Source organism: Pongo abelii, chromosome 14, assembly GCF_028885655.2.
Source record: "Pongo abelii isolate AG06213 chromosome 14, NHGRI_mPonAbe1-v2.0_pri, whole genome shotgun sequence".
Taxonomy (NCBI): Eukaryota; Metazoa; Chordata; class Mammalia; order Primates; family Hominidae; genus Pongo; species Pongo abelii.
This window is the reverse complement of record NC_071999.2, coordinates 57,973,219-57,998,486: the sequence shown is the minus strand read 5'-3', so window position 1 is coordinate 57,998,486 and position 25,268 is coordinate 57,973,219. Positions and strand designations below refer to the sequence as shown.

The window sequence follows — 25,268 nt, the reverse complement described above, 5'->3', positions numbered from 1 at the left end:
GCTTCCCTGTTATGGAGTTGTTGCCCACACAATGAGAAGGGAAGCCAAGTACCTGGAGAGTACCCTCACCAGGACCAAATTCATTAAGGATTTGAGGGTAAACTTTAGCAGTAACTTTCTAGCAAAGAAGTGATATTATCCATCCAACAGCAGACCAAGCAAAGAACCCATGGGCTTGACTGTTTTGAAAGTTTTTAAATACAAGCATGATGGAGGATGCCATCCCACTGATCAGAAGACTTTGGATTAGATTAGCTAAGCTATAGAGGTCAAGTTCAAGTTTAGGTAGCCTCCAAATCAGTATACACAGGATTTTCTTAGGAGGAGGTCCCAAAGGATCCCCAAACCAGAGACATTTCCAACTGTCCTAGACGCAGCCCAGGAGAGGAAGGAAGAGGAAACTGACTCGTGATTGACCAAGGATATTAGTTAGGAATTTGACTACCCCTTTCACAAAAACAGCACTGTAGGAAACCTTGACCTCTGCAGCTTTGGGGAATGAGCTTTACAGAGCAAAGCACTGCTCCCTTTTGCAAAGCAACTTGGCAGTATGGCTTAAGATTCTGACAAGTGTTTGTATTTTGACCCAATAATGTACTTAATCTATTCTAAGAACATGATCAAAAGTGCAGACAAAGATTTATATTCTCAGAAGTTTATAAGTCAAAAAATAAAATAAAATAGGGAAAACAAAGTAACTTGCAACAATAGGGAAATGATTCAATAAATTATGATATGTCTATGGAATAATTTGTAGACATTAAAAATCACTTTTACTCAATGAGATAAAACCTAAAGATTTGAGGGCCCTGTACTCATTAGCTACTGCCACAATAAAATTGCACAATTACCTCCTCCCCTCAAAAATCATGATTTTTAAAAATAAAGGAAGTTGTCCACGAAAGAATGTTAAATGAAAAAAAAGCAGCCTACTAAATTATACATACATTAGGAACTCATAGCCGACTAAAATAAACATACATTAGGATAGGAACATGTGTCTGTAATTATATCTTCTGTCAGTCTGTACGTGATGGGAAGAGAAGCAGCCTCTAAGATTAAGGCAGACTTTATTTCCTTCTTCATATCTGTGTGAGCGCCCCAATTTTTCTGTGACACATATGTATTAACAACTATTTACTGAAGACTTGGCATTTACCAGGTAAGGTACTAAGAACTTTACATGTATATCACCTACACTTAAACCTCATTGCGACTACAAAATAAGCACAATCATCACACCCATTTTACAACTGAGGAAATAGAAGCTTAGGTTATTTGCTCAAAGTCACCTGTCTGGTGACTTTGAAGCCAAACTTGAAGTCAGACCCAAGGAGCCCCAATTTCTCTATACTTAGTTACAACATTAACTCTCCCTGATGATCAGTATGTATGTATGTGTGTACTGCTTTCAATTCAAAATTGCCCTTTCTTTATAAAGGAGTACAGAGTGTTTAATAGAGAAAAGCATGACCTTCAGGAGCTAGACTACGGTTTTCTGCCAAGTAATTCACCATTTATGCTAATGCCACTCAACACCAAAGACACCAACTTCTTTATGGTGGGAGGAGTGTGGATATAAAAGGTCAAAGAAAACTACTTTCCATTGCTAGTAATTAGCTAATTAAGTAAAATACATTAAGTAGTTAACACTAGAACTAGTAATTAGAGTTTGCAAGTAGAATAAAAACAAATAAGAATGTGTTTTTTACTTTGAAATAAAATGAAACGAGAAAAATCCACCCATTTTCCCCTTGGGAAGCCTAAGCCTGTTTCTTTGATAGGCAGAGCAAGGAAGGGGAAGCACACTGATGCCCAGCCCGGCCTGGCCACCTGTCAGCTGCATGAAAACCTTGGGTAGGTCACTTATCCTCTCTGGGTCTCAATTTCCTTATCTATGGAGCAAAGAGATGAGTCTAGATGATGTTTTGGTTCATTTCTAGCTCTGATTATCTCTGCTTTTATGCTTCTGTGACAAAATCAATATACGGCATAAACCTATATCTGAAAAGGCTAGTCGACTATCAGGCACAGGAATCTAGCATTTTGCACGGTCCTTCTCCTGTAAAAAGCAGGGTCCCTTCCCTTCTCCCCAACCTGGAAGCCCCAAATGAGATCCCATGTCTTAGCCAAAGCTTTCTGCAACAGAGCAACCAAAATAGGGGTGCAACTAAGGAGAAAAAAGTGGAGTAAGGGAGGGTAGAGAATAGGGTACCCTAGGGATTGCCAGAGTAATTCCCACCAGGCTTCTTTTTTGGAACTGCAAAGATCATTGCATTCTAGTTCCTTTTTCCCCACTCTTCACAAGCACGATCTGTGAGACTAAGGGTTCATCATTCTAGAAATTGCCAAGCTAATTTATAAAGTGAGAAAAAGAAGTTATTTTCTGTGATGTAGCATGATTTCTCCCCGATAATGCAGGCTCTGGGCTGGCAGTGCCTGGCTTGCTTCTCCTCTACACCAATTGATATTCTGCTCACAGCATTGCACACAGGAGAGTCAAGGCCAAACCCAGAGGATGCACAATAGTAACAGGCCAAGAGCAGGCTGTTTTCTGGGAGACAGATCCTGTTACCCTCTTGTTGTTTGGGGATAGCAAGAAGTAGAAAGAAGAGCAGGCCTTCAGCAGTGTCTGAAAGACAAACACCCGTGCTAAATCACTACAGGATCTACCTTCAGGAACTTCAAGGAATCAAAACATAACTCTGAGCTGCATGGTTTCTGGTAAACAAAACACTCCCTGTTCTTTACCCAACTGTATTCCTCTGTTCAGCAGAGGCTTGCCATTTCGTAAGCCGGGAGCCAGGCCATGCTAGGCCCTATGGAATATATGAAGTTGGATGAGTGGGGCTAGACCTGGATGCTGCCTGTAATTGGTATAAAAAATGAAACTAAATAAAAGGTTGACTGTGGGCATGCTCCCTCGGCCAGAAGAGAGCACATTTTTCTCTTGTGTAAGCCTCCTCCTGCTGCACTTAAAGGTTCTTAAGTACTAGAGCTGGAAGACAGGATGAGGATAAATTGGAAACTAACATTTATTGACCATCCTATGGGGCAGACACAGTGCTAAAAACTGGAATATATTATATCAGTTAACCCTCACAACTACCACATTTCATAGTAAAGGAAACTGAGACTCAGAGTGTTTAAGAAACTTGACCAAGGTAACACAGCTCATAAATTGTGGAGCTGGGAGGATTTGAACTCAGGTTTGATTGCCTCCAAAATCAGATCTATTTACACTATGTCATACTATCAGCTCACCCATATGTTGAGTGCCGGCTTTGTGTGTGTGCGTGTGTGTGTGTATGTGTGCATGCGTATGCATGCGTGTGTGTGTACACATATCTCCAAAGTCCCTCTTCTACAGAGAGGCCAGGATGAGTGATCACCCTTCACTTTGCTGGTGCTGGAAGCAGATGTGACTGTGTCCTCCCCCTACTTTGAGTACCTCCATCACACAATACCCCTACTGTCTAGGCAGTAGGCAAGAACCCACTGGGCATCTACACTACCACACAGCCACATCTTCAGCATATTGTACCCCAAAAAAGTTCCATTCAGCCCACGGGCCACAAGTAGACTAGCCTGCCATGCCAATTTCCAAAGCCTTGTCCCTGCTGCCAGGCCTGCGGCTTTAGTGCTAAGCAGTGATCACAGCCAGCATCGGGGGCCTGAGGAGGAATCAGGGACCCACAGACAACGTGTTCCATTTCAATCTGTATTTTTGGTGCAGTTTGATGTATTTTAGGCTTGCCTTGGTTTTTTTTTTTTTTTTTTTCCACTTGATTCATGTTTCTATTTGTCACTGAATTGCTATGTGAAGGTAGAAGCATGTGTCTCCTTGCAGCTTCCCCAAAACCAGACCAAAAGCAAGGAAGAGAGAAACAAGTGACAAAACAAATATCCTTTTTCTATGAGGTGCCTATAAGTAGCGTGATTATAGGATTTATTGTTCAAATTGGAACCCTTCTAGGAGTAAAAGGTGCTCACTATTAATAATTATACCAGGACAACAAGCATGAACAGAGTGAGGCAAGGTCTCACTGTTGCCCAGGCTAGAGTGCAGTGGTGTGATCTTGGCTCACTGCAGCCTTGACCTCCTGGGCTCAAGCAATCCTACCACTTCAGCCTCATGAGTAGCTGGGACTACAGGCATACACCACCATGCCAGGCTAATTGTTGTTGTTGTTGTGTTGTTTATAGAGATTTGGTTTTGCCATGTTGCCCAATCTGGTCTCCAACTCCTGGACTCAAGTGATCCTCCCGCCTCTGCCTCCCAAAGTGCTGGGATTACAGACATGAACCCCTGCACCCGACCTGCTGTTGTTTATACTCATGAAAAACAAGGGGAAATAAAAGAGTTTTTTCTTGAGAAGGGGTGGAGAAAGGAGGCCCAGCAAAGGTAGGAAAAGGTGTCTCTCCAGCCTTTCTGTCTCCTTTTCCTTTCCCTTAAACTGTCCAGATGTTCCTCATCAATACCAAGCTCCACTTTCCTCAAAGTCTTTATGCTCCTCATTATTCAAACTTTTCAGGCAAGTTTTAAAAAGCATTCTGAATAAATTCTCTTTGCCAAAGATATTTGCATTTTAACTGTGAACAAATCTCTAAGGCAAAGGAATGGCTCTCAGCAGCCTCGGAATCGGAATTGTACACCAGGTGGGCAGAGGCTGCCTCCGTTCTCTTATGAGGCCCCTTCATAATGAAAAAGCACCTCCCCCTTCTTCACTTTGCCAGAGGGCTTAAAAGGAATAACCTGGCACTCACGCGAATTGAATCTCTGGGATTAACTGGCTCACAGCTTTGTCAATACAAGGTTAATGAGAGACAGACGCCGGAGGTGCATGATTGCCAAGCTGGCACTCTCACCTATGCAGGAGAGGGCCACAGGACACACAACTCTGCGACGCCTCGCGGATGTTGGGGGCCCACTCCAGAATCCCCTATTTCAGTTCGACAAAAATGAAGTTTCTCCCTGTCGGCAGTGATGACAGCCATGCAGACCAGAGCTCTGCTGCTGGCCCAATCTGCAGCCAAATGACAGCAGAGCGGCACTGACAGACAGCTTCCAGGGTACTTCTTGATTGGGTGCACAGAGTCGGAGTCTACTAATGGCCATTTAAACACCAGTCCCATTATCTGCTTCGCTATAGAACTACCTACCAGATGTGTAACAACCATAGTTACTGGTCTGTTTGCAGCTGGTTATACCTTCTCTGGGTTCATGCCCTATTCATTTAAATGGCTGTTTCTCCATCTGCTTAAATGAGAAAACCATGATACAGCCCCAGGACATGTTCTCTCACACACACCCAGAAGATGCCCAGTGCAGGAGCAGGAGGGAGAACAGTGTCATGGTCAGATGACTGCAACCATCTGAGTTTTATGAAAAACAACATTTAAAAAGAACAACTATCCTATTGCCTCCAGAGTATTTTATTTTTCTGCTGGGAGAAGAAAAGCTCTCTGAATGTTTTATTCAGCAGGAACTGGAACACTGTTATTACAAACTTTCTTTCCCAAACTAATTCCCTGAGCTTATGCTGCCAGAATTCCTCCTCTCTAGGGCAGTTCTGCCTTCACTCATTGACTTCTCAGATCCTGCTAGAAAATCTGCCACCCAGGCTCCAGCAAGCAACAGATCATCTCAGTGGGGCTGTAAAACTCAGTGTAGTGCAGCCCCACCAAGAATCGTTCTGAGAAAACTGATGCACTGTGTGGTATCATTTGAAAGAATAAGAACACTACCATAACTTGTCAGGATGCTCTTCAGGTGGAGATGAGGGACTATGGAAGGCCCCAGGGTCCCCCTCTGCACTGTCACCTCCCAAGATCAGTAACCTGTTGGCCAAATAACACCATAATTCTTCCTGGGAAAAATTTCAGCCAGTATTTCAGGGATGATGAACAGGAGAAAATAGGGGGTATGCGATATTCCAAATTCTGGAAGCTTCTGGGTTGTTCTGATACAGGAGATAGAAATTATTTAGGCAGATAGGATAAAAGAGCCTTTGGCAGAATTTTCCTTTAACAAAAAAAGCAACCCCAAAATCATTTCTTTTCTAACAAAGAGTAGCCTGAAAAATCGAGCTGTAGACATAGATAAGCAAGCTGGAAGCCTGCACATCGGAATGCCGGCAGCTGCGCCAATAGAAAAGGACTAGCTGAGGGCCAGGTATGTTCAACATGGAGGCTCCATCTTCCTTTTCTCTGTCACCATGTGCACAGTAAAGAAACAGGCAACATGGTGCTGGCCAGGTAGAGAACCCACCTGCACAATAAAAGATTAGGCCAGCTTTCCACACCCTATGCAAATGGCACACGTGGTCCAACCAATCTTTCATGCCCTATGTAAATCAGACACTGCCTCCTCAAGCTCATCTATAAAATCCACTGCATTTCACTGCAGAAGTAGAAAACCTGCTTGGGACCCCTCTCTCTGCAGGAGAGAGCTTTCTTTTTCTTTCACCTATTACATCTCCACCCTTAACCTCACTTCTTGTGTGTCCACATCCTTGATTTCCTCGGTGTGAGACAACGAACCTTGGGTATTGCCCCAGAAAACACCACCACTTCAGTTCTACCCAGAAACAGAAGAGATTCTTACCCAGAGACAAAAAAGAATTGAGGTTCCTGAAGCTCTCCTAGGACACTGATGGATCACCAGAGAGAAATTCGCCACGTGGTGCCATGTGACTCTGATGAAGTCTGGGGGAGGGGCTATAAATTGTAAAGCCCAGCTCCTCTTCAAAAGTTCTTTTGGGGCCAGGCGCAGTGGCTCATACCCATAATCCCAGCATGAGCCACTGAGCCCAGGAGGCCAAGGAGGGAAGATCGCCTGAGGTCAGGAGTTCAAGACCAGCCTGGCCAACATGACAAAACCCTGTCTCACCTAAAAATATAAAAAGAAAAATTAGCCAGGTATGGTGGTACATGCCTGTAATCCCAGCTACTCAGGAGGCTGAGGCAGGAGAATTGTTTGAACCTTGGAGGCAGAAGTTGCTGTGAGCCGAGATCGCACCACTACACTTCAGTCTGGGTGACAGAGCAAGAATCCACCTCAAAAAAAAAAAAAAGTTTGTTTGAAAGGTTTACTGTTGGAGGAGAAACTCTCCCCCATTATGGTGGTATCAGGCTAAGCTACCACTGGAGTGTGAGCATTATAAAATAAAATAGTGACAAATGACCAAGGGATACAGTAGGTGCTAAAAGAAGCAATCACCAAGCAGCAGCAATGATGAAAACAGGGGTTACTGAATGAAGTTCTTGTGCCAGGTATTGTCTATTGGCACTGGCATCAATTTTCAACCTTTCCTGTCATTTTCACTGTGTCACAGGGGAAGAAAGATTAAAACTACATTTCCCACGCTCCTCTGTAGACACAGTTCAGGGTGATTTTAGATTCAGTCCATGAGATCCATTACATTAGATTTGAAAGGTGGAAGGCTTACTGTGGAAGGGAGTGGGGTGGATAGGTGAGCACCAGCAGAGATGAGTGCTTGTGGCAAATAGAGTCCATAGTCCATCATCTGGCCCAGTGTGGGGGATGTGGAGATGACACCCCAAAGGTAGCAGCAGATGCAGTTTCTTGATTTCTGGGTTGTAGGTAGTAGAGTGACCTCAAAGCCAGTTGTTAAATTGCAGCCCCTAGTTGTCCTGCACCTTCAGCCTTTCCAGTGATTTTGTAAGCACCTGATTCTCTGTATTAAATCCTTTTCTTCTTGCAATACCTACAGTGGTAAGGCAGACTGGCTGGCTGCTCACCAACCTATTTTCTTTTCTCCTGTGCACCCATCAACTCTATGTTTCTCAGCCTTCCTTGCAGCTAGGTATGACCCCATGCTAATGGATTATGTGCAGAAATGAACCTTTCAGATCAAACCTAAACCAACCTCTCACATAAGTTTCTTCACATTCTTTTCCTTTCTAGCTGCTTGATGCAAATGAGCACAGTAATCTTGGAAGCTATAGGTGGAGATGGTGATAACACAAGATGGAACTAGCCTGGGTCCCTGACTCACTGCTTGGAAGAGTCACCTTGGAAGAGAAGCTCTTTCCCATCGTGGCAGCACCAGACAAAACCACAGCTGGGGAATGAGGGGGGAAAAGGGTGTTGGGATGAGAGAGTTGCTAAAAGCAGCAATGACCAAGGACAAAATGATGAGAGCAGTGGTCACTGAAGTGAGGGAGAAAAAAAACCCACTTACGCCAACTCACTGAGACAGTGAGATTTATCTAATAGAGCAGTTAGCAGCTCCAGTTAAAAGATGTTGTTTCAGTTCTTACACCGAACCCTGACAACAGCCACCAAGGTGAAAGAGAAAATCATGGGTAACATTGATATAAAAATATTGTTGGTCACAACCAAAAAGAACACATGAGTTGGCAAAATCTAAAAAAAGAAGAGATTTGGTTAACTATGTGAGGCAATTGATGTGTTAATTCACTTAGTGATGGCAATTATTTCACAGTGAATACATATATCAAAGTATCATGTTGTATACCTTGAATATATACAATTTTTGTTCGTCAATTTTACCTCAGTAAAGCTGGAGAAAAAAGAGAAGACTTGAGAAAGCTGAAGTTACTATAAATTTGATGGATGGAGGTAGAGAAATCAAATTCCTTTGATGGTATATAAACCCTGGGCCCTATTCATTCTTTCATACCCAACCTCTGCCACCCTCCACATACACTGAGCTCTAGAAAAACCCCTTGGAAGTCCTCATACACACCATAGGTCTTTCCTTAACAGTCCTCGGAGCAGCCGAGGTCTGAGAAGCCGTTCTACTAGCAGAACTTTTGGTTCCAAGAGGTTCAGGGTGCCACCCAAGAAATCTCCCCTTTGGACAAACTGAAGGCCATCTTTCCCTACTCGACCTTGATTCCAAGGGCTATTCCCCCTGAATAAGTTCCAGGAACAGATGCAGATCTCAGAGACCAGTGGGCGCATCCCGAGCTACAGATGTGGAGCCTGGCAACTGAACTGACAGCTCAAATAGCATCTCTTACCCACGAGCCAGGCCAGCTGGTCTGTTCCACTAACTAAGAGCATGCCTTAGAAATGTGCCTGCCTTTTATTTTCTGATGTGTCACAATTTACTCTTTTGTTGTTCCGGAACATTCTGAAGCACAGGAGGCTAATCATCCTCCCATGGCATGACATCTATTTGAGATGATTGAAGGCTCAGGCACAGAACCTCCCAACGTCATCCTGAAGGCAGCCCACACAGTCACAGGACAGAGGATGAAGCTCTCCCTTTCAATGGTTCATGAACAAGAAGGGGAGAAAAGTAGACTCTTTACGTTGGTGATATAAACAAACCTTAAGAGGTAAATATATTTTACTAAAAGCAGAGTACAAAGTAAGTACCCATGCATGTTCTGAAAAGGCCAATACCCGTATTGACTACAGCAAAGTGAGTAGAAAAACATATGCATTTATTTGAGTCTTATCCATAGGGCTTCATGACAGCCAGCCTTCGTTTAGGTTGTCAGTGGCCCAAAAGAAATGGGAAACAGGCTCTGTTTCTGCTGTTCACATTGGTCAATCTTTTGGAGTCAAAGCACAGAAAATATCAGCTCTGAGGATCAATCTTGGAGTTGAGGACCAAGAGAGGATGTTCTAGCTTTTGGAACTCTTTCATGCCAAAATGGCACCTGCTTCAAAAAGTCACTAGTTGCAACAGCCATTATAAGGGGAAATGTAAACTTGAATCCCAGTTAGCTTTATATCTTGTCCACCCAAGGCCTACTCTGAACCTAAAATTCAAAATGAGAAACTGGGATTAAAAACTCATCGTAAAGGGCAGAGCATGGGCCAAGGACTTTCCTAGACAGTTTATATACTTAATATCATTTCATTTACCCAAGAGGACTGTAAGGTAGGTGGTTTTATTCCGCCTTACAGAAAAAGACACTGAGTCTCAGAAACGTTAAGGCACCTTCCCAAAACCATACCATATGCAAGTAGTAGGACCAAGAGTCAAATCCATTTTTGCATGACTCTGAATCCTGTGCTCATGACCACTCTATGCAATGTTAATTAATATACAGTCTCACCTGGGTAGGGATGCTTGTGGTACAGGAGTAAAGATTGGAGAACAAACCTTCAACAAGCCTGGTAACAAGAAACCCTCATGCTTTGGGAGCGCTGCCTGGTAGGTTTGATTGGTGCACAGATTTAGATCCCTCCCATGGCCCTAGAGGCCACTCAGGAACACTTATAAGGGCAGTAGGTCACCACAGCTCTCCATAATCCCCTATCCAATCCCAGGAAAGATAGTAAACAATGCAGGGAACCCCAAGAGCACTAGTAATGCCCAGTTCTCCTCTGGGGTAATTTGAACCGATTAATTCCCTTGTTGAAGACGGCAGATTCAAAAGCCTATTCACTATATAATTCCATGTCCATGACTTTGGGAAAAAAGCAAAACTGTAGGTATAGGAAACATATCAGTGGTGGCCAGAGACTGGAGGGTGGGGGTAGGAGTTGACTATAAAAAAAGCACAAGAGAACATTTCAGGGAGGATGGAAGTGTTTTATGTCCTAATTGTGGTAGCCTTTACATGACTATACACTTGTCAAAACTCGTTGAATTGTGCACTTAAAACTGGCAAGTTTTACCACATGTGAATTATACCTTATGTAATTTATGTTTATAATATATATATGTAAATTTCAAACAGGCGGTAGCTGATTAATCTGGAGCTAAATTTCCCATTGTGTAACTGCACTGCGGTAAACCCAGGAGCCTGAATCCCTGAGTCCTTCAACCTTCCCTGCAGGGAGATTTCCTGCAGGCAGCCACTGCAGGCTGATACACCACGTCCAGTGAGAAAGAGGCTGGGAAGTGAATTTTTTCAGGCAAATGCTTCTGTAGCAGTTCAAATAAGAAACTGATTGCTAGGGTTACCTTGGCTTCCTGCCTCCTTTCCTGAACCTTCAGAGGTCATACTGTATACTTGGTACAAAATATTCATCTGGAAAACTGCCTAGAGCCAGATTAAATATAACATCCTGGTTTTTAACTTGTATCTCACATGACATACATGTCTTTATCTTCATATCTTGTTGCATTTTGAAGGCCATACCTGTCTCTACACTCAGCCCTGAAGAGATAGGGAAAAATCTTACTAAAATACTAAATATTATAGCGGCCATCTGTCTCAAAAAGTTTGGCAAGGATCCAAAATGAGCATTTCAGTAAGACTAACTACATCAGTCCACTGTGTCCTTCCAGCTCTAGGTCATCTGTCTTCTTACACATTTTCTTTGGTAAAGGTCCTTCTCTTCCTGGTATACCCAGTTAGTCCTTTTGCTTTCTGCCCAAGTCCTACTGTCTGGGGAAGATCCAGAGGCTTCTGATCCATGTTAATAGCTCAATTGGAAAAGGAACATAAGCCACACAAATGTAGTCTAGCATTGGAAATAATCAGATCAGTCATGCAAATTCATAAGTACATAAGGTCATATCCCAAAAGATAATAGGGCAGTCATGTACAATAAAAGCTGCCAGAAAGAGTGGATTTTAAAGGGAAAGAAAAATGAAAGTGCCAGCCTAACTTTGGACTCTTATAAATAAGTTATTGATGTGATCTGTTGTTAGGTGTGCAATCTCCCAGCACTAGTGTTTGGGAGGTAGCCATTCTCCGAACCTCATAGCAAGATATGGACTACCCTGTTAAGAGCTTTAAAAAAAAAAATTAAAAGTAAATAAAACAAAAGATGACTTTTTTCAAAGCACATTTTAATCATTTATTTTAAAAGGGGGAGTAAAGCATTTAAATAGCCAACCCTATAGACTAGGACTTGAACATCAAAGGAAAAACAGACAAAGACTAGATGATAAAGTCATTCAAAAGCACAGAAGCATATCACATACACCAGCAAGGTTTCCAACTACTGCGCTGATTAACTAGATACCCTCAATAGCCTTTCTATAGCTCGTCCTAGAAAAAAAATTAAATTTTCATTTTCTTACAAGTTCCAGGCTTAAACAAAGGCAAAAATTACATGCAACAACTGATATGCTCATAAGTCGCACATATGCTCCAAGGTCTTTATTATATAACAATAAATGCTAGCACTTTGTCGCTGCCATCAGATTTTCTTATAGTCTTAAAGCCATGTAAATAAAAGTTCATAATGAAATCAAAGAAAATTAATTTTTCTAATCTTAGATCAGTTCCATAGAAAACTATTAATTTTTTTAAAGTAGGCGGTAGAGAGTGGGTCGGGGGGAATTGGTTAATAAGTCTGGTTCTAATCTTCTGAGCTGCCTTTGGAAGGAAGTTATGAGGTAGAGGGTTCTACTGACTCTTAATTAGGTGGACAAAGAGAGAAAAGAAAAAGCAGGTGCCTCATCTGCAGATCCTTCTGGGATTTATTTGCCGTGTACAATTTAATGCATAAAAAGGCCTCTCTCCAAAAAACTCAGCACTTTACATATGTAGAACATATAAGCATGCCAAATTTACTTATCTGCCACATACAAAGCATCATTCCAGGTGCTAGTGAGGGGAAAAAAAGTTGGAGATTTGGTCCCTCAAGGAGCTCCAGATATTAATCTACATAACTAAGTCCCCAGGTTTCTTCCAGGCATGGAAGAATTAGTGGTGCTACATGGATGAGGACTAGCCATTGGGCAATATTTCCCGTACAAAGAATCTCTAGACGCCATACTGAGTTTTAGGTTCCTTAATTCCTAATTTAAGGCTTCTAGTGAAGCCTCCTCACAGTAGGCTTCACTAGGCCCACAGTGCCCCTAGACCTCTGACAATCCCACCCTAGACAGACTTTATTGCAAAATGCACCTGAAGAGGCAGATGATTCCCAAGAGAACTCACCAAATCAAGACAAATGTCCTAGGTCTCTAGTGTGGTAGAACTATGCACCTAAACATTGCTGCAAAACAAACACACTTTTAGACACCCCTGCAGATATCTAAGTAAGTGGAGAAGACTATTTCTTCAACAAACATTTTATTTCTCTTTCACCCTAACTCCTAAACAGCTTATTGGGGCTTCTGCAAGACAGAAAGATCATAATTCAGAAGGTAACCGTCATTATAGACATAAAGTTTCTGGTCAAAAGGGTTATAGTTAATGCTCTGCACTTTTTCCTGCATCTTATGCATTACAATGTCTAGTTTGCCCTCTTTCCCTGTGTTTGTGTCATAATAGTAAAAAATCTCTTCTGTTCTGGTGTTCATAGTGCGGGTGGCATACAGAACCCCACATACCATGAAGGCATTAGAAGCAGATGGTTTATACTGCTTGGTATACCAAGTGTTTAGCACCTGAAGTGTGGTGTCATTGAGTTTACTAATCACCATGTTACCAGTGCTGGCTTCAGTTGAATAAATAACCCACAATCCATTCTCATCCACAGCAAAGTCAATATCTTGCCAAGCAACATTAGCATATGAAAAACGGTTATTATAGGCAGCATTAGGGAGAGTTTGAGTCACAGCAATCGTGTTGGTGGTCAGGTTAACTCTGGCAATATTCCTGGTGTTGTACATGTTGACGTACATGTTGTTGTTGTAAACTGCTGTACCACTACCTTGGCCATAGGTGATCTGCAACTGTCGAGCATTTATATACAATAGCAAATCATCCAGTGTGTTGTACAGTCTGTAATATTCCAACAGTCTCCCATCTGTATTCAACGGCGCCACCCAATACAGTCCTTTGTTTGGATGCTGGGGAGAGTAATCCCTACCCCAAGCACCGTACAGATAAGAAAACCCTCTCCAGTTGAGCTGAACCACAGACGGTTTGCTGATGTTCACCACACCACCATGACCACAGCTCCCTATACAAACAAGAAAATAAAAAGGCATTTTTAGAGAAAAGGAATGACAGGATACAAATAGTTTAATATCCTAAGCACCAAAGGAATCTATAAATATTTTTCCTGTCAAGGTTCAATAACAACAGTGGTTCTGATGGAGAAGAGCCAAACCTCCTCTTAGTTCAGTGCATTCAGTCTCAATGCAAACCCGATGTCAGCTCTACAGAGAACTACCTTCTGTTTCCATGGGTGGGTTTTCAATCTGGAAAATAGGAATAATGAAACCAGCAAGAACTATATTTAAAAAGTTTGGAGGCCCAGAGAGAGGAAAGGGAGACTTGGTGAATTTAATATATTTCCTTCTATCAGAAAGCATTTGGCAAATATTATCTTATTTTGTTTTTCTTATAGCAAAATCAAGAAAGCAAGATTATCCCACAATCCTACCCTATTTCTGTAAATCCACAAGATGTTATTCACTAGGGTCACCCCAGAAAGAATAGTGATAAGGCAGAAGCTTTTCCCAGGCAAGGCTTCATGCCCTTCCTCATTCTCCCCTTCCTTGGGACCCCCAACTGCACATCCACGCCAGGTACCAATCCTGCTTTAAGCTATCCTCAGAAGAGGACGTTTTAAATATAGCATTTTATAGATCCAGAAAGATGGTCCTATAATGGTGGGATTTCACCCTTGAGAAGCCATAAAGTTATTTCGGGGCAACATTGCCTGCTCTGTACCCAATGCACAGCCCATCAATAAATCACTTGGTGACCGTCCTGCTGCAGAGTTACAAGGTGAGTCCCGCTGTTCATAACCCATATGCTATTGTGCCATAGAATGACATGCAAGTATTTCATCTTTCCATCCAGAAACTGTCATTGTCACAATGTGTACAATCAAGTGGGACAAGATTCACTGGTCCACTGAATCTACATTCCCTGTAACACTTGGGTAAATGACTCAGTCTGGGCGATCAACCCTTCACATTGTACTCCTGCTGAAATGCCTGCCATCCCAGGAGTTTATGAGCTATAAAAATAAAATAAAGTTCCTCCAATATTTTTATAACAACTATCCAAAGAGTTGAACACACATTTTCTGGGATCTTAACACTCAGAAAAACTCATGAGATGGTTTATTGGATAACAAAGAAAACCCAACTTCAAGTATATTTGAGGTCATTTTCCCTCGTCCTGCTGCTCAGAGCAGAGCAGGTGAGACAGGAAAGGAGCAGAACCTGAATTGTTGGATCTGGCTTGAAATGCTTGCAAGGACTCAGAGAGCCATTGAGGAACATGAGGTGAGTTGGAGTCAAAAGCAGAGCTCCAAAGAATTGCCTGAGATTAGCATGGAGGCGGGGAAGGGGGAGCAAAGCCTTTGTCTCTGGGTCTCTGCTGTGTCCAGTATGGAAAGACCAATTCCTTTCCTTGCTAAATGCTTTCCCTCCCCATCCTCCTCACCCAAGGACTGCTCAAAGGTGAAACCATTACTAGAAATGCTGTTTTTAGTTTTCCAATCTGCTGGGGCTTTTTGGTCCCAGAATTAAATATGTGCTCCTTAAATGCTCTCAAAAATCCGCATTTAGTGAGAAAGCCAGTCAACCATACAACACGTAGAGAAATGAAACCAGTCTGTACCCAACCTCAAATAATTTTGCATATCATTAAGCAGAACACAGTCGCAGGTTTATTTTAATAATGCATGTGCCATTTCATAATAAAAAAGCAACGTGTTTTCAGCCAAGAGACTATTCTCCAATGAAGAAATAATAAATAAAATTATAAATTATTATTTCTTCTACTAAAAGTGATCTCTCAGATGAATGCTTGTTTGCTTTTGTTTATGAAACAATGCATGAATTATTAAAATAAAGTTAGCGGTGTGTTCAGTTTAATGATAACAAAACTGTTCAAGTTTCCATATGCTGCAAACTGGATTTTCTAGCTAAAGTATCTTCCTGAGAGCTTATTTATTTAACTACATTTCACTCTAAGGAAAGTCACTCTTTTTTCTTTCAGGTTGGAAGACAAAAATTGTTTGCTTCATTGAATCTTGCCTGCCTGAAAAGAAAATATCCCAAACTGACAGCAACAAAATATTTAAGGAAAATTTATGATGCATATAACTTATTCAAGCACTACCAAGAGGTTAAAGATAAACTATTCTGTCCCCAGATGTGGAAATTTTTAGACATGAAGGAACCAAAATAAACTTCTCAAAAAATTACTATTACTACTGCTACTACCATTAAACTAATTGCACTACTATTACTATAATAGTATTAGTACTATTACTATTGTTACTACTACTAATAGTAATAGTGGCTCATCATTTCATAAGTTGACCAGAAAATTCAAATTGCCCAGTGTAAATATTAAAATGTATGAAATTTTGTTTTTCTTACCTCCCAAACATTCCTAAACACTTTCCTGTTCATTTGTTACCCTCCTTTTATCCTCTATGGGTAAGGATAAAGGGCTATTTTTAGGGCCCTGGCTGTGGTAGAAAGGAAGCGGAAATGGGGATGAGAACTCAACATTGCTGCCAATGCTACAAATGTGGCCACAACAATGTCAGACCAGGAAAAATGCTATGGCGGGCTTCCTCGACTCCTGGCAGCAAACCATCTTGGACACGATACTGAAACTGACAGCCAGTCCAGTGCCCACCATTCCTCAGAGTCCCCATCCCCCCATCCCATCTTCACTGAGCTTCTCACTACCCTCCCTTATCTCATACTCCTTGCCAGCCCCTTCCTTCATGTCAAGGTCTTAGACGTACTTCATTCCATACTTCATACCCAGTTTCCATCCCAATTTCACCCTGACACTTGGGCAACAGCCAATTGCCCATTCATGATCCAAGAATTCTGAAAGACCATTGAATCATTTTGCATTTTCTGGTGGAAGAGAACATGCAGCACAGAACTGTCAGGAGCAAAAGTACCCTTTTACCTACTCCACTAGCAAGGAAGCAAAAATAATTTGGCGTTAAGCAGATAGGTGAGTTGTTGGAATTTTCTTTTCACTCCAGAAATCACAGGTGCACCTCTCTGTTAGAGCATCTGTGGAAGGCAGCCTAGTATGGGAAATACTACTAGACAGATTCTAATTCAAAGCCTGATTCCAATAGTAGTTGTGTATCCTTGAGCAAGTTACTTAACCTTCTGAGCCTCAGTTTCCTCATGTCAGAAGAAAAATAATACCAACTCTGCAAAATAGTTACGAAAAATACAGAGAAGATATGTAAATGTTACTCAGTAAATGGTAAATATCTCAGTATAATCACATCATGTTACAATTGGAGGTTTAGATGTCTCATTTCCTAGATAGTGGCTTCTGGAGGTTTCTTTACTCATGCTGGTAACCCCAGTACCCAGAACAGGACCAGCCACACAGTGGCACCAAATTATGTTTGTGGAATAAAGGAATGAAAGATTAATCAAATCACCTAAACTCAGCTTACCCTTATTTATAAAACACTAGCCTTCCACCCTGCTACATATCTGGTTTTTCAAAAAGCCTGGTATTTACTCCATGGAACATAATTTGAGGAACTCTCTATACAAGTTTAGCCTTGGTTGGCACTCTCTTCATCATGCAGTTCATTAGATGGCACCATGGTACTCTGAAAATATCTGAGGAAGCCATAATCATGAGACTTTAAAATATTCTGACTTGGCTTTTTAAAAGTATCATGGTTAGTTGCATTTTTTAAAGCCAATAATTATATGACTGCAGAGGAAAATTAATCTTGGATCTATTAATGCACTCTCTCAACTGGGCAACTGAACTTTGTTTGAGCCAGGAGGAGAATATGATTGACTTATAAGAATTAGGCAATTAAAACAATCATAGTCATAACATGATTAAGACTAAATTGACTCTGAAGTGTTGGATATATGCTGCTCAACATGTGGCTCTTCCCTAAGCTTGAGATTTTAGCAGGTCACCCCATTTCTTTCAGACCCCATTTAATCATCAACTACTTACTGAGCATCACTATGGACCAGCATAGAGCCTTGCATCCCCAAGCAAACTGGAGATGAACCCCTGAGCACCCAATCACATTTGGCCTGTATACAGTCATTTAGATTCACAGGCAAAACAGAGACAGACTGAATTTTTAAGGGAGAAAAGTTAATGAGTAGAAGGCCAATTATTTTAGATTAGAAAGTTCTATGAAATGAGGCAGAAAAAGGATGTTGTTTGTAGCAAAAACCAAATAGGAAGCATATTTTATTGAACCTGGGATACATTCACTTAGTTCTAAGTTCAAGCTGACCACTGGGTTAGCAAACTGTAGCTACAAGGCAGGGGGCCCAGAGAGCGCAGAGTTACTTTAGAGCTGAGACTTGCATATAGTCTTCTTTATTCTGTGCAACTCTGCAGTGAAATAAGCAGACAGGCCAGATTTTAAAGTCCCATAATAGGGAATAACTTTAATTAAAGTCTCCACAGGCTCACAAGTTTGTGGTGCTTGGGGATTTTCCAATTCTGCATTATCAACCAATCCAAACAGAAAGAGAGCAAGTGGAAGAAATTGACTTAAAAACATGACCAAAAGTCAGTTTAATATAAACATCATAAATACAATATGAACAAAGCTGGAAGAGAGCCAAGTGGCTTGGCAGAGATTCAGGTACAGCCAAGGTTGTGGGAAAGTGAGTAAAAATCTGGGTCCAATTTGCTTAAACAACACAGCTGGGCTAGGATGGATCACAGAAGTCTAAGTGTGAGGGCGTAGGGGAAAGTTCTGGGGAAAAAAAAATCCAACAAAAACAACCCAACAGCCTCACTTGTTTTCTTCCCTGGGTACTAAGCAATGCATTTTCTCCCCACCGTTGTCCTTGGATTACTGCTGCCGGACACCTTTAGTCCTGAACTGACCAGGGAGCAAAGACTCTAGCCTTGCAGCTTCTGCTCTGTCATTAACTACTTGTGTGGCCTCAGGAAAAGCAGCCTCCTTACCATCCAAGTCTTCTCCCCTGAGACAAGACGAGGCTAAGTTAGATGGCCCTGAATATTCCTTCATCTAAAATGTCCTCATTCTAAGGGATGCATAGAAAATTACGCCAGAAAAATCTATTCCATGAGGAGGATTTGCAAGGGGTGTTGGGGAGCTCATTCAGGTATTATCAGAAGTTGTCACTGCTTCAGCCTCTGCCTCAGTGAGCCCTCTGTGGTCCAGCAGAAACAGCTCTCATTTGCTACATTTTTGCACCACTAATCCCAGACTAAATTTAGCCTTAGCTTATTACAGAGGACAGACCATGTTCTCTGCCCTAAACCTCCTCTGCAGGTTGAGAAATTTGAACAGTTGTTCAAATTTATGTCACCCCCTTTCTGGAGAAGTTGAAAGGCCATTTTGTTCTGGGGCAGGATTCTGACCATTAGACGACACCTGTCTTAGTAGGACACACTCCTATTTGTAGAGGGAGGAAAAAAATCCACCTGAACAAGACCAAGAGGCTTATATCCATGGCTATACCTATTTAATAATTGAAGCCTTAAAAAATCAGTTACATCGACAAGAATCCAGAAACACAATCTAAAAGAAAGCAGGTGTGAGGATTCATAAAAATAAAAGGGTTGCATGATTTGATGAAAAGATACAGTCCCCATTCAGGCTAAGATGCTCAGGACCTGCAGAGAGAAGGTCCCTGTGTCATCGATATCTCTAAAGGATGGGGCTGAACACTGTGGCTGAGAGGCTTTAGTTTACCTGAAGGGATGCACTGCAGGGCACAGTGATCTGGCACTGCTTTTGTTTTGTTGCAAGGCTTTCGCTTCAATTATCAACATTATTAATAATATCCATTGCCAGCGTGTGAGTGCCAATCATAAGGTTCCGAGCTTCCCAAGCATTGACTCATTAATCCCCACAGCCACCCTGCAAGGCAGGCATTATTATTCTCCCATTTTACAAATGAGGATATTAAGGATCCTTTTTGCTGCAGCCACCTAGCTGAGAAGCTCAGGTCTTTGGAATTCTAAAGCTATGTTCTTGTACCCTACACTCCACTGCCTCTGTTCATGGGTATATTTACATAACACCCACCTCTGTGCTGTACTTAACCCCAGTGAGAATTCATTAGAGACTAAAATGCCACCCCTACACCAAGAACTCACAATCCATGAGGAATGGCAAGACACATCCACAAGCACATGATATGTGGGGTCATTCCTTTAATCCTCACTGAATCTCAGGACACGCAATATAGCAGGTGCTCAGCATGCATTTATAGGAAGAAAAAAGAAAAAATTAAAGAGAAACAGAAGGAGAGAGAGAAGATGGCAGCATCAAAGGCATAAACCCAGCTCATCAGATAAGTGAGCCAATCAGCCCTTAAATCCACAGGAAAGTGGATGCCACACACAAGATTCCAGAGGCTTTCCCCTGAGGCCCCTGATAGGGCCTCCATCACCATAGAGATTTTTGTTCCCTGTTAGAAAATGCAAAGAGAATACGTGTAACTTGTGGATTTTGCTTTAAATCAACTCATTGTTTGTGCTCTTCCTCTGTGAAACCCAGAATACGATAGCATGTAGAATACTTGGGAGGAAGGGAATTTTAAAACATGGGAGAGAAAACTGAGAACTGAAAAAACAAAAAAAACACCTTCTTCTTTCACCATTGCAATCCCTAATCCCTTCCCCACCCCACTCAGAGCTCCTTATGGGGTCTGGCACAAGTGGTTAAAAAAAGTGGCATGCTTACCTGGAGTGGGAGGAGGGTGGACGACAGGGGTGTTTTGATCTTTAGAGGCCTCACACTCTTTCAGCTTGGTCTTCAGAGCCACAATTTCTCGACGAATGGCAACGACATTGTTTTTGTCTAGCGTCTCAAGCTTCTCTACCACGAGAGTCATATTCCTTATCTAAGGAAATAAAAATTCAGAGTGACTTTATATTATGGTGCAATTTCTTTCATAAACATTCCAGGGCTGAATTTGTCATTTAGTGAAACATTGCCAGAGAATACACCAGAGATTCTTCTGAATGGTTTCATTTGGAAGAATACATTTTATGGTTTAGCATGAATGCCTGTCAGATGTCAGGCAGATGTGTGTGACAACAAGAAAATGGCAAAGATTTTAACAGCTTTAATAATAGAGCCCAAGCTCATCCTCAGCATCCACAAATGTCCATTAAAGTTCATTTCTAATAACCTTCCCCTATAAACTTGTGTTTACTCATGTTGTATTATAATTAAGATTATAATGAATGGTGAGGGCCAGAGAAAGCTTAAATTCTAAAATACGTAACTAGAATTCTCAATTATAGCCCATGTCATGACTGTGCTAGTAAATTTTTGTTGATGTAAATTACCCGACCATAACGTTAATGTGATGGTCTTTATCCACAGATCTTAAAAGGCTTTACAGAAATATACAAGAAATTTCTTAAAGGGGGTTTCCAGTTTGTAGAGAAGGATTCCGGGTTATTCAAAAGGAGAAACAAACCTAGCAAGTTTACCACAATCAGGTATATTGTGGATTTCTAGTTCCATGAGGATAAATCTAGAGCAGAGAAGACACCTCATATAGCTTGGCCATGAACAGTTGTTCAACTTTATGCCAGCTCCTTTTCAGAGAAGTTGAAAGGGCATTTTATTCTGGGGCAGGATTCTGACTATTAGACGACATCTGCTCCTAAGTCAGCACATTCCCAACGTGCTTAACTTACTATTCAAACACAGGCCCTTATCCAAAACAGAACATAGGGATATGCCATGTGGCCATGAGACAGTAGAGAATTAGAAGTTGGAAGAGAGAGTTTCACTTCCTGGTACTAGTACTTGCTTACAGTCACTGAAGGGAGTTTATTATTAATTTACCAAGAAGTGAGTTCACTCCTTACCTCCACCTCCAGCTGGTCAACAATTTCTGAGCTTCCACCAAAACTCTCCTTCAGCTGTATGACCAGTTTCTCCATCTCCTTCACTTCTACCTTGATCAGCTGGAAGTCCAGTTCAGTGTAAGAAATGGTATCCTTCTCCATGATGTCAATTCGGACAGTTAGGTTTAACAGTTTCTTTTCATACACACTGATTAATTGGACATATTCCCTCACCTGAAAGAAAATCAAAAGGTTCAAGCCAATTCCCTGAGTAGTATCACATCATCTTCTTCCACTACTGAGCCCTTGAGTTGAGAACTATTTGATTCTTGCCAATCATTGTTTTTTGTAATGAAATAGATCAAAAATATATTTAACTAGATTTTTAAAATGTATCCATGTACAAAGAACTTATTACTCCAATTGAAGGGAGGTAGATTTTATACTTTGCCAGACTAAAAATAATTTTGCTTCAGCATCATCATTTGCAGGTATATTTTAATCTCCATTTTTTAAAAAGTTTTTAGGTTCAGGGGTACATACCCAGGTTTGTTATATAGGTAAACTCATGTCATGGGGGTTTGTTGTACAGATTATTTTGTCTCCCAGGTACTAAGCCTAGTACCCAATAGATTTTTTGTTGTTGTTCCTCTCCCTTCTTTCACCCTCCACCCTCAAGTAGGCTTCTGTTGTTCTCCTCTTTGCGTCCATGTGTTCTCATCATTTAGCTCTCATTTATATGTGAGAACATGTGGTATTTGGTTTTCTCTTCTTCTGTTAATTTGCTTAGGAGAATGGCTTCCAGCTCCATCCATGTTCCTACAAAGAACATGATCTCATTCTTTCTTATGGTTGCAAAGTATTCCATGGTGTATATGGCCCATATTTTCTTTATCCAGTGTACCATTGATGAGCATTTAGGTTGATTTCATGTCTTTGCTATTGTGAATAGTACTGCAATGTACATACACGCCCATGTATCTTTATGGTAGAACAATTTATATTCCTTTGGGCATATACCCAGTAAAGGGATTGCTAGGTTGAATAATAGTTCTTTTTAGTTCTTCGAGTCACCACACTGCTTTCCGCAATGGCTGAACTAATTTAAACTCCCACCAACAGTGTATAAATGTTCCCTTTCCTCTGCCACCTCACCAGCATCTGTTATTTTTTTACTTTTTAATGATAGCCATTCAGGACTGGTATGAGATGGTATCTTACTGTGGCTTCGATTTGCATTTCTCTAATGATCAGGTGATATTGAGCCCTTTTTTCTTAATCTCCATTTTAATGTTTGAAGACATTAGCTCCCCAAATTAAACTGGTTTGTATCATAGTCTCTTGCCATCTCTCCTCCCTTCAACACACTTACTCTAATTGTTTCTCAACCTCAGCACTGTTAGCATTTGGGACTGGATTGTCATTTCTTGTGGGGGTTGTGCTGTGAATTACACAATATTAAGCAGCATCCCTGGCTTCTTCATGCCAGTTGCATCCAACCACTCCCCGGTTATGATAACCAAAAATGTCTCTGGGCATTGCTAAATGTTCCCTGGGGACAAAATCATTGCCACCGCCAACACCACCCTCCTTCTATTTAGAAACATGGCTCTAAATCTAAGTATTTTCTGGAAAAGGGAGAAATGCGCTATGCTGAATTCCTTCTTTGATCACCATATACAATTAGTTTTGATCCCGTCTGCCTTTTACAAAGTGGCATAAAGATCCAACCTACTACACAATATGTGAATGTGTGTGCCCTGTAGAGTGCACATTTCATTAAGTGCACCCACATTTATTCCAAGAACTGATTATTGCAATCAGACCTTTAAATTACAGATTTGTTGCATATATTTGAATGTCTGATCATTAAGTTAAAATACTTCCAAAAATTCCCTTGGCAGTTTAGTGTATAATTGGAATCTCCAAATGGATATTTTAATAAACACAGTTGGTGGTTCTTTCTGTGTCTGATCTCTAAAGAAAATGCCATGGCTTTTTTAAGGACCTGCTCATTAAATGTTTCTGGCTTTATATGCTTTTTAAAAATTTGAACAGAAGTGATACTTTTCCCAAAACTACACTAATATCAAGTAGCTGATCCACAGTACCTGGATGAATTTAGAGCCAGATGTTGGCCTCTAATCCTTCTCATACCAAAAGCAATCCTAACTTCTGTCATTTCAGCCCTTCCACTTAACCCCATTGTGCAAATTAAAGTAGACTCATAGACCACAGACCTAGAGGTCTAGGGCTTCAGGCAAAAAGGATTTTAATGAAAGTTGAAAAAACAGTCCTTGGCACTGCTAGTGTATCTCCTCGGGCAACTGATGCTCACTGCCATTGGATATACCATAACTCGGAGGATGACAAGGCTGGTGATATTTTGGCGGATAGGGAGGTTAAAACATATATACAGCCACCCCTTAGTATCCATGGTGGATTGGTTTCAGAACCTCCCAAGAATAACAAAATTCAAGGATGCTTAAGACTCTGACAGAAAATGGTACAGTATTTGCCTACAATCTACACACATCCTCCCAAATACTTTAAATCAAGTCTAGATTACTTATAATACCTAAAACAATGTAAATGCTATATAAATCATTGTTGTATTGTTTTTTATTTGTATAATTTCTGTTGTTACGTGGTTATTTTTATTAGTTTTTTTCCGTGAAATTTTTCAATCTGAGTTTGGTTATATCTGCAGATGCAGAACCAAGGCTATGGAGGGCTCACTATATATAAAACCTAACAAGTCCCCCTCAGAAGTACACTGCAGATACAGGGCTGCCAGGTTCCAGTGTCTACAAAACTCAGGCATAAAACCTTGACTATGATAAAAATAAATAAATAAAGTGCCAATCCATTACAGAAATGGAAGTTTGAGAAATAAATATGCTTGTTGGCATTTGGCCTTGCCAGCTCTTGGAACAAATGAAACACCCTCAGCTTCTCTGGAACATTTTGGTGGCACATCGCAGCTGTTGTTCTACAAAAATGAGTGATTCAACTTTCATCTCTGCTAAATAAAATGTGGTTCTCCTAGATTCTCACAAAAAAAGCAAGGCATACTCTGGAGTTTGTTACCTATAAAAATGTGTGGTGTGCCTGCCCTGGTGCAGATAAAATGAAGGGTCTGTAAAGATCCATTTGAGGAAAAAAACTCCAGGTTCTTCAGCTGACACTTAAAGGATGCTCAGCGGTGTTCAGGAAAATGGCAATCATCCATGGAGTTAGAGAAGACACAAAAGAGCTTGGGGATGGGCCAGAAAGACTTCAGAGTGTGAACTGTACTAATTAAAGTAAATCATTCATATGAACTTTTCACATATATGAATCTGTAGCTTTGGGAATGCGTGGACAATGCTGACCACATGCCAGCTCCTCCTGGGAGGTGCAGTCTTGGGAGAGGCAGCCCAGCCTGCCTGGGAGCCTCCAGTCCCACATCCCTGGCACTTGGGGCACTTTCTGCATTTTTTTCTTCTTCTAGAAAATACAGTCATTTGCTGTATAACATTTTTGTCAATGACAGACCACATATATGACAGTGGTCCCATGAGATTATAAATGTCATATTTTTACTGTACCTTTTCTATGTTTAGATATATATGCACACACAAAAACTT

General features: G+C 41.2%; 1 protein-coding gene across 3 annotated transcripts in view; it reads right to left on the bottom strand.

Moving 5' to 3' along the window:
• Positions 1 to 11,733: 11,733 nt before the first annotated feature.
• The window catches only part of OLFM4 (olfactomedin 4), a 147,355-nt gene continuing 133,820 nt past the window's right edge, over positions 11,734 to 25,268 (bottom strand). For 2 of the 3 annotated variants that reach the window (XM_054529076.2, XM_054529077.2), the window contains exons 3-5: positions 21,661 to 21,873; positions 20,519 to 20,678; positions 11,750 to 13,819 (exon numbers count right to left, since the gene is read on the bottom strand). In XM_054529076.2, the coding sequence (XP_054385051.1) occupies positions 13,017 to 13,819; positions 20,519 to 20,678; positions 21,661 to 21,873 (1,176 nt within the window). In that variant the 3' untranslated portion in view covers positions 11,750 to 13,016. Of the gene's footprint in view, positions 13,820 to 20,518; positions 20,679 to 21,660; positions 21,874 to 25,268 lie in introns of all 3 variants that reach the window. The other variant, XM_002824312.3, reaches the window with a different exon arrangement.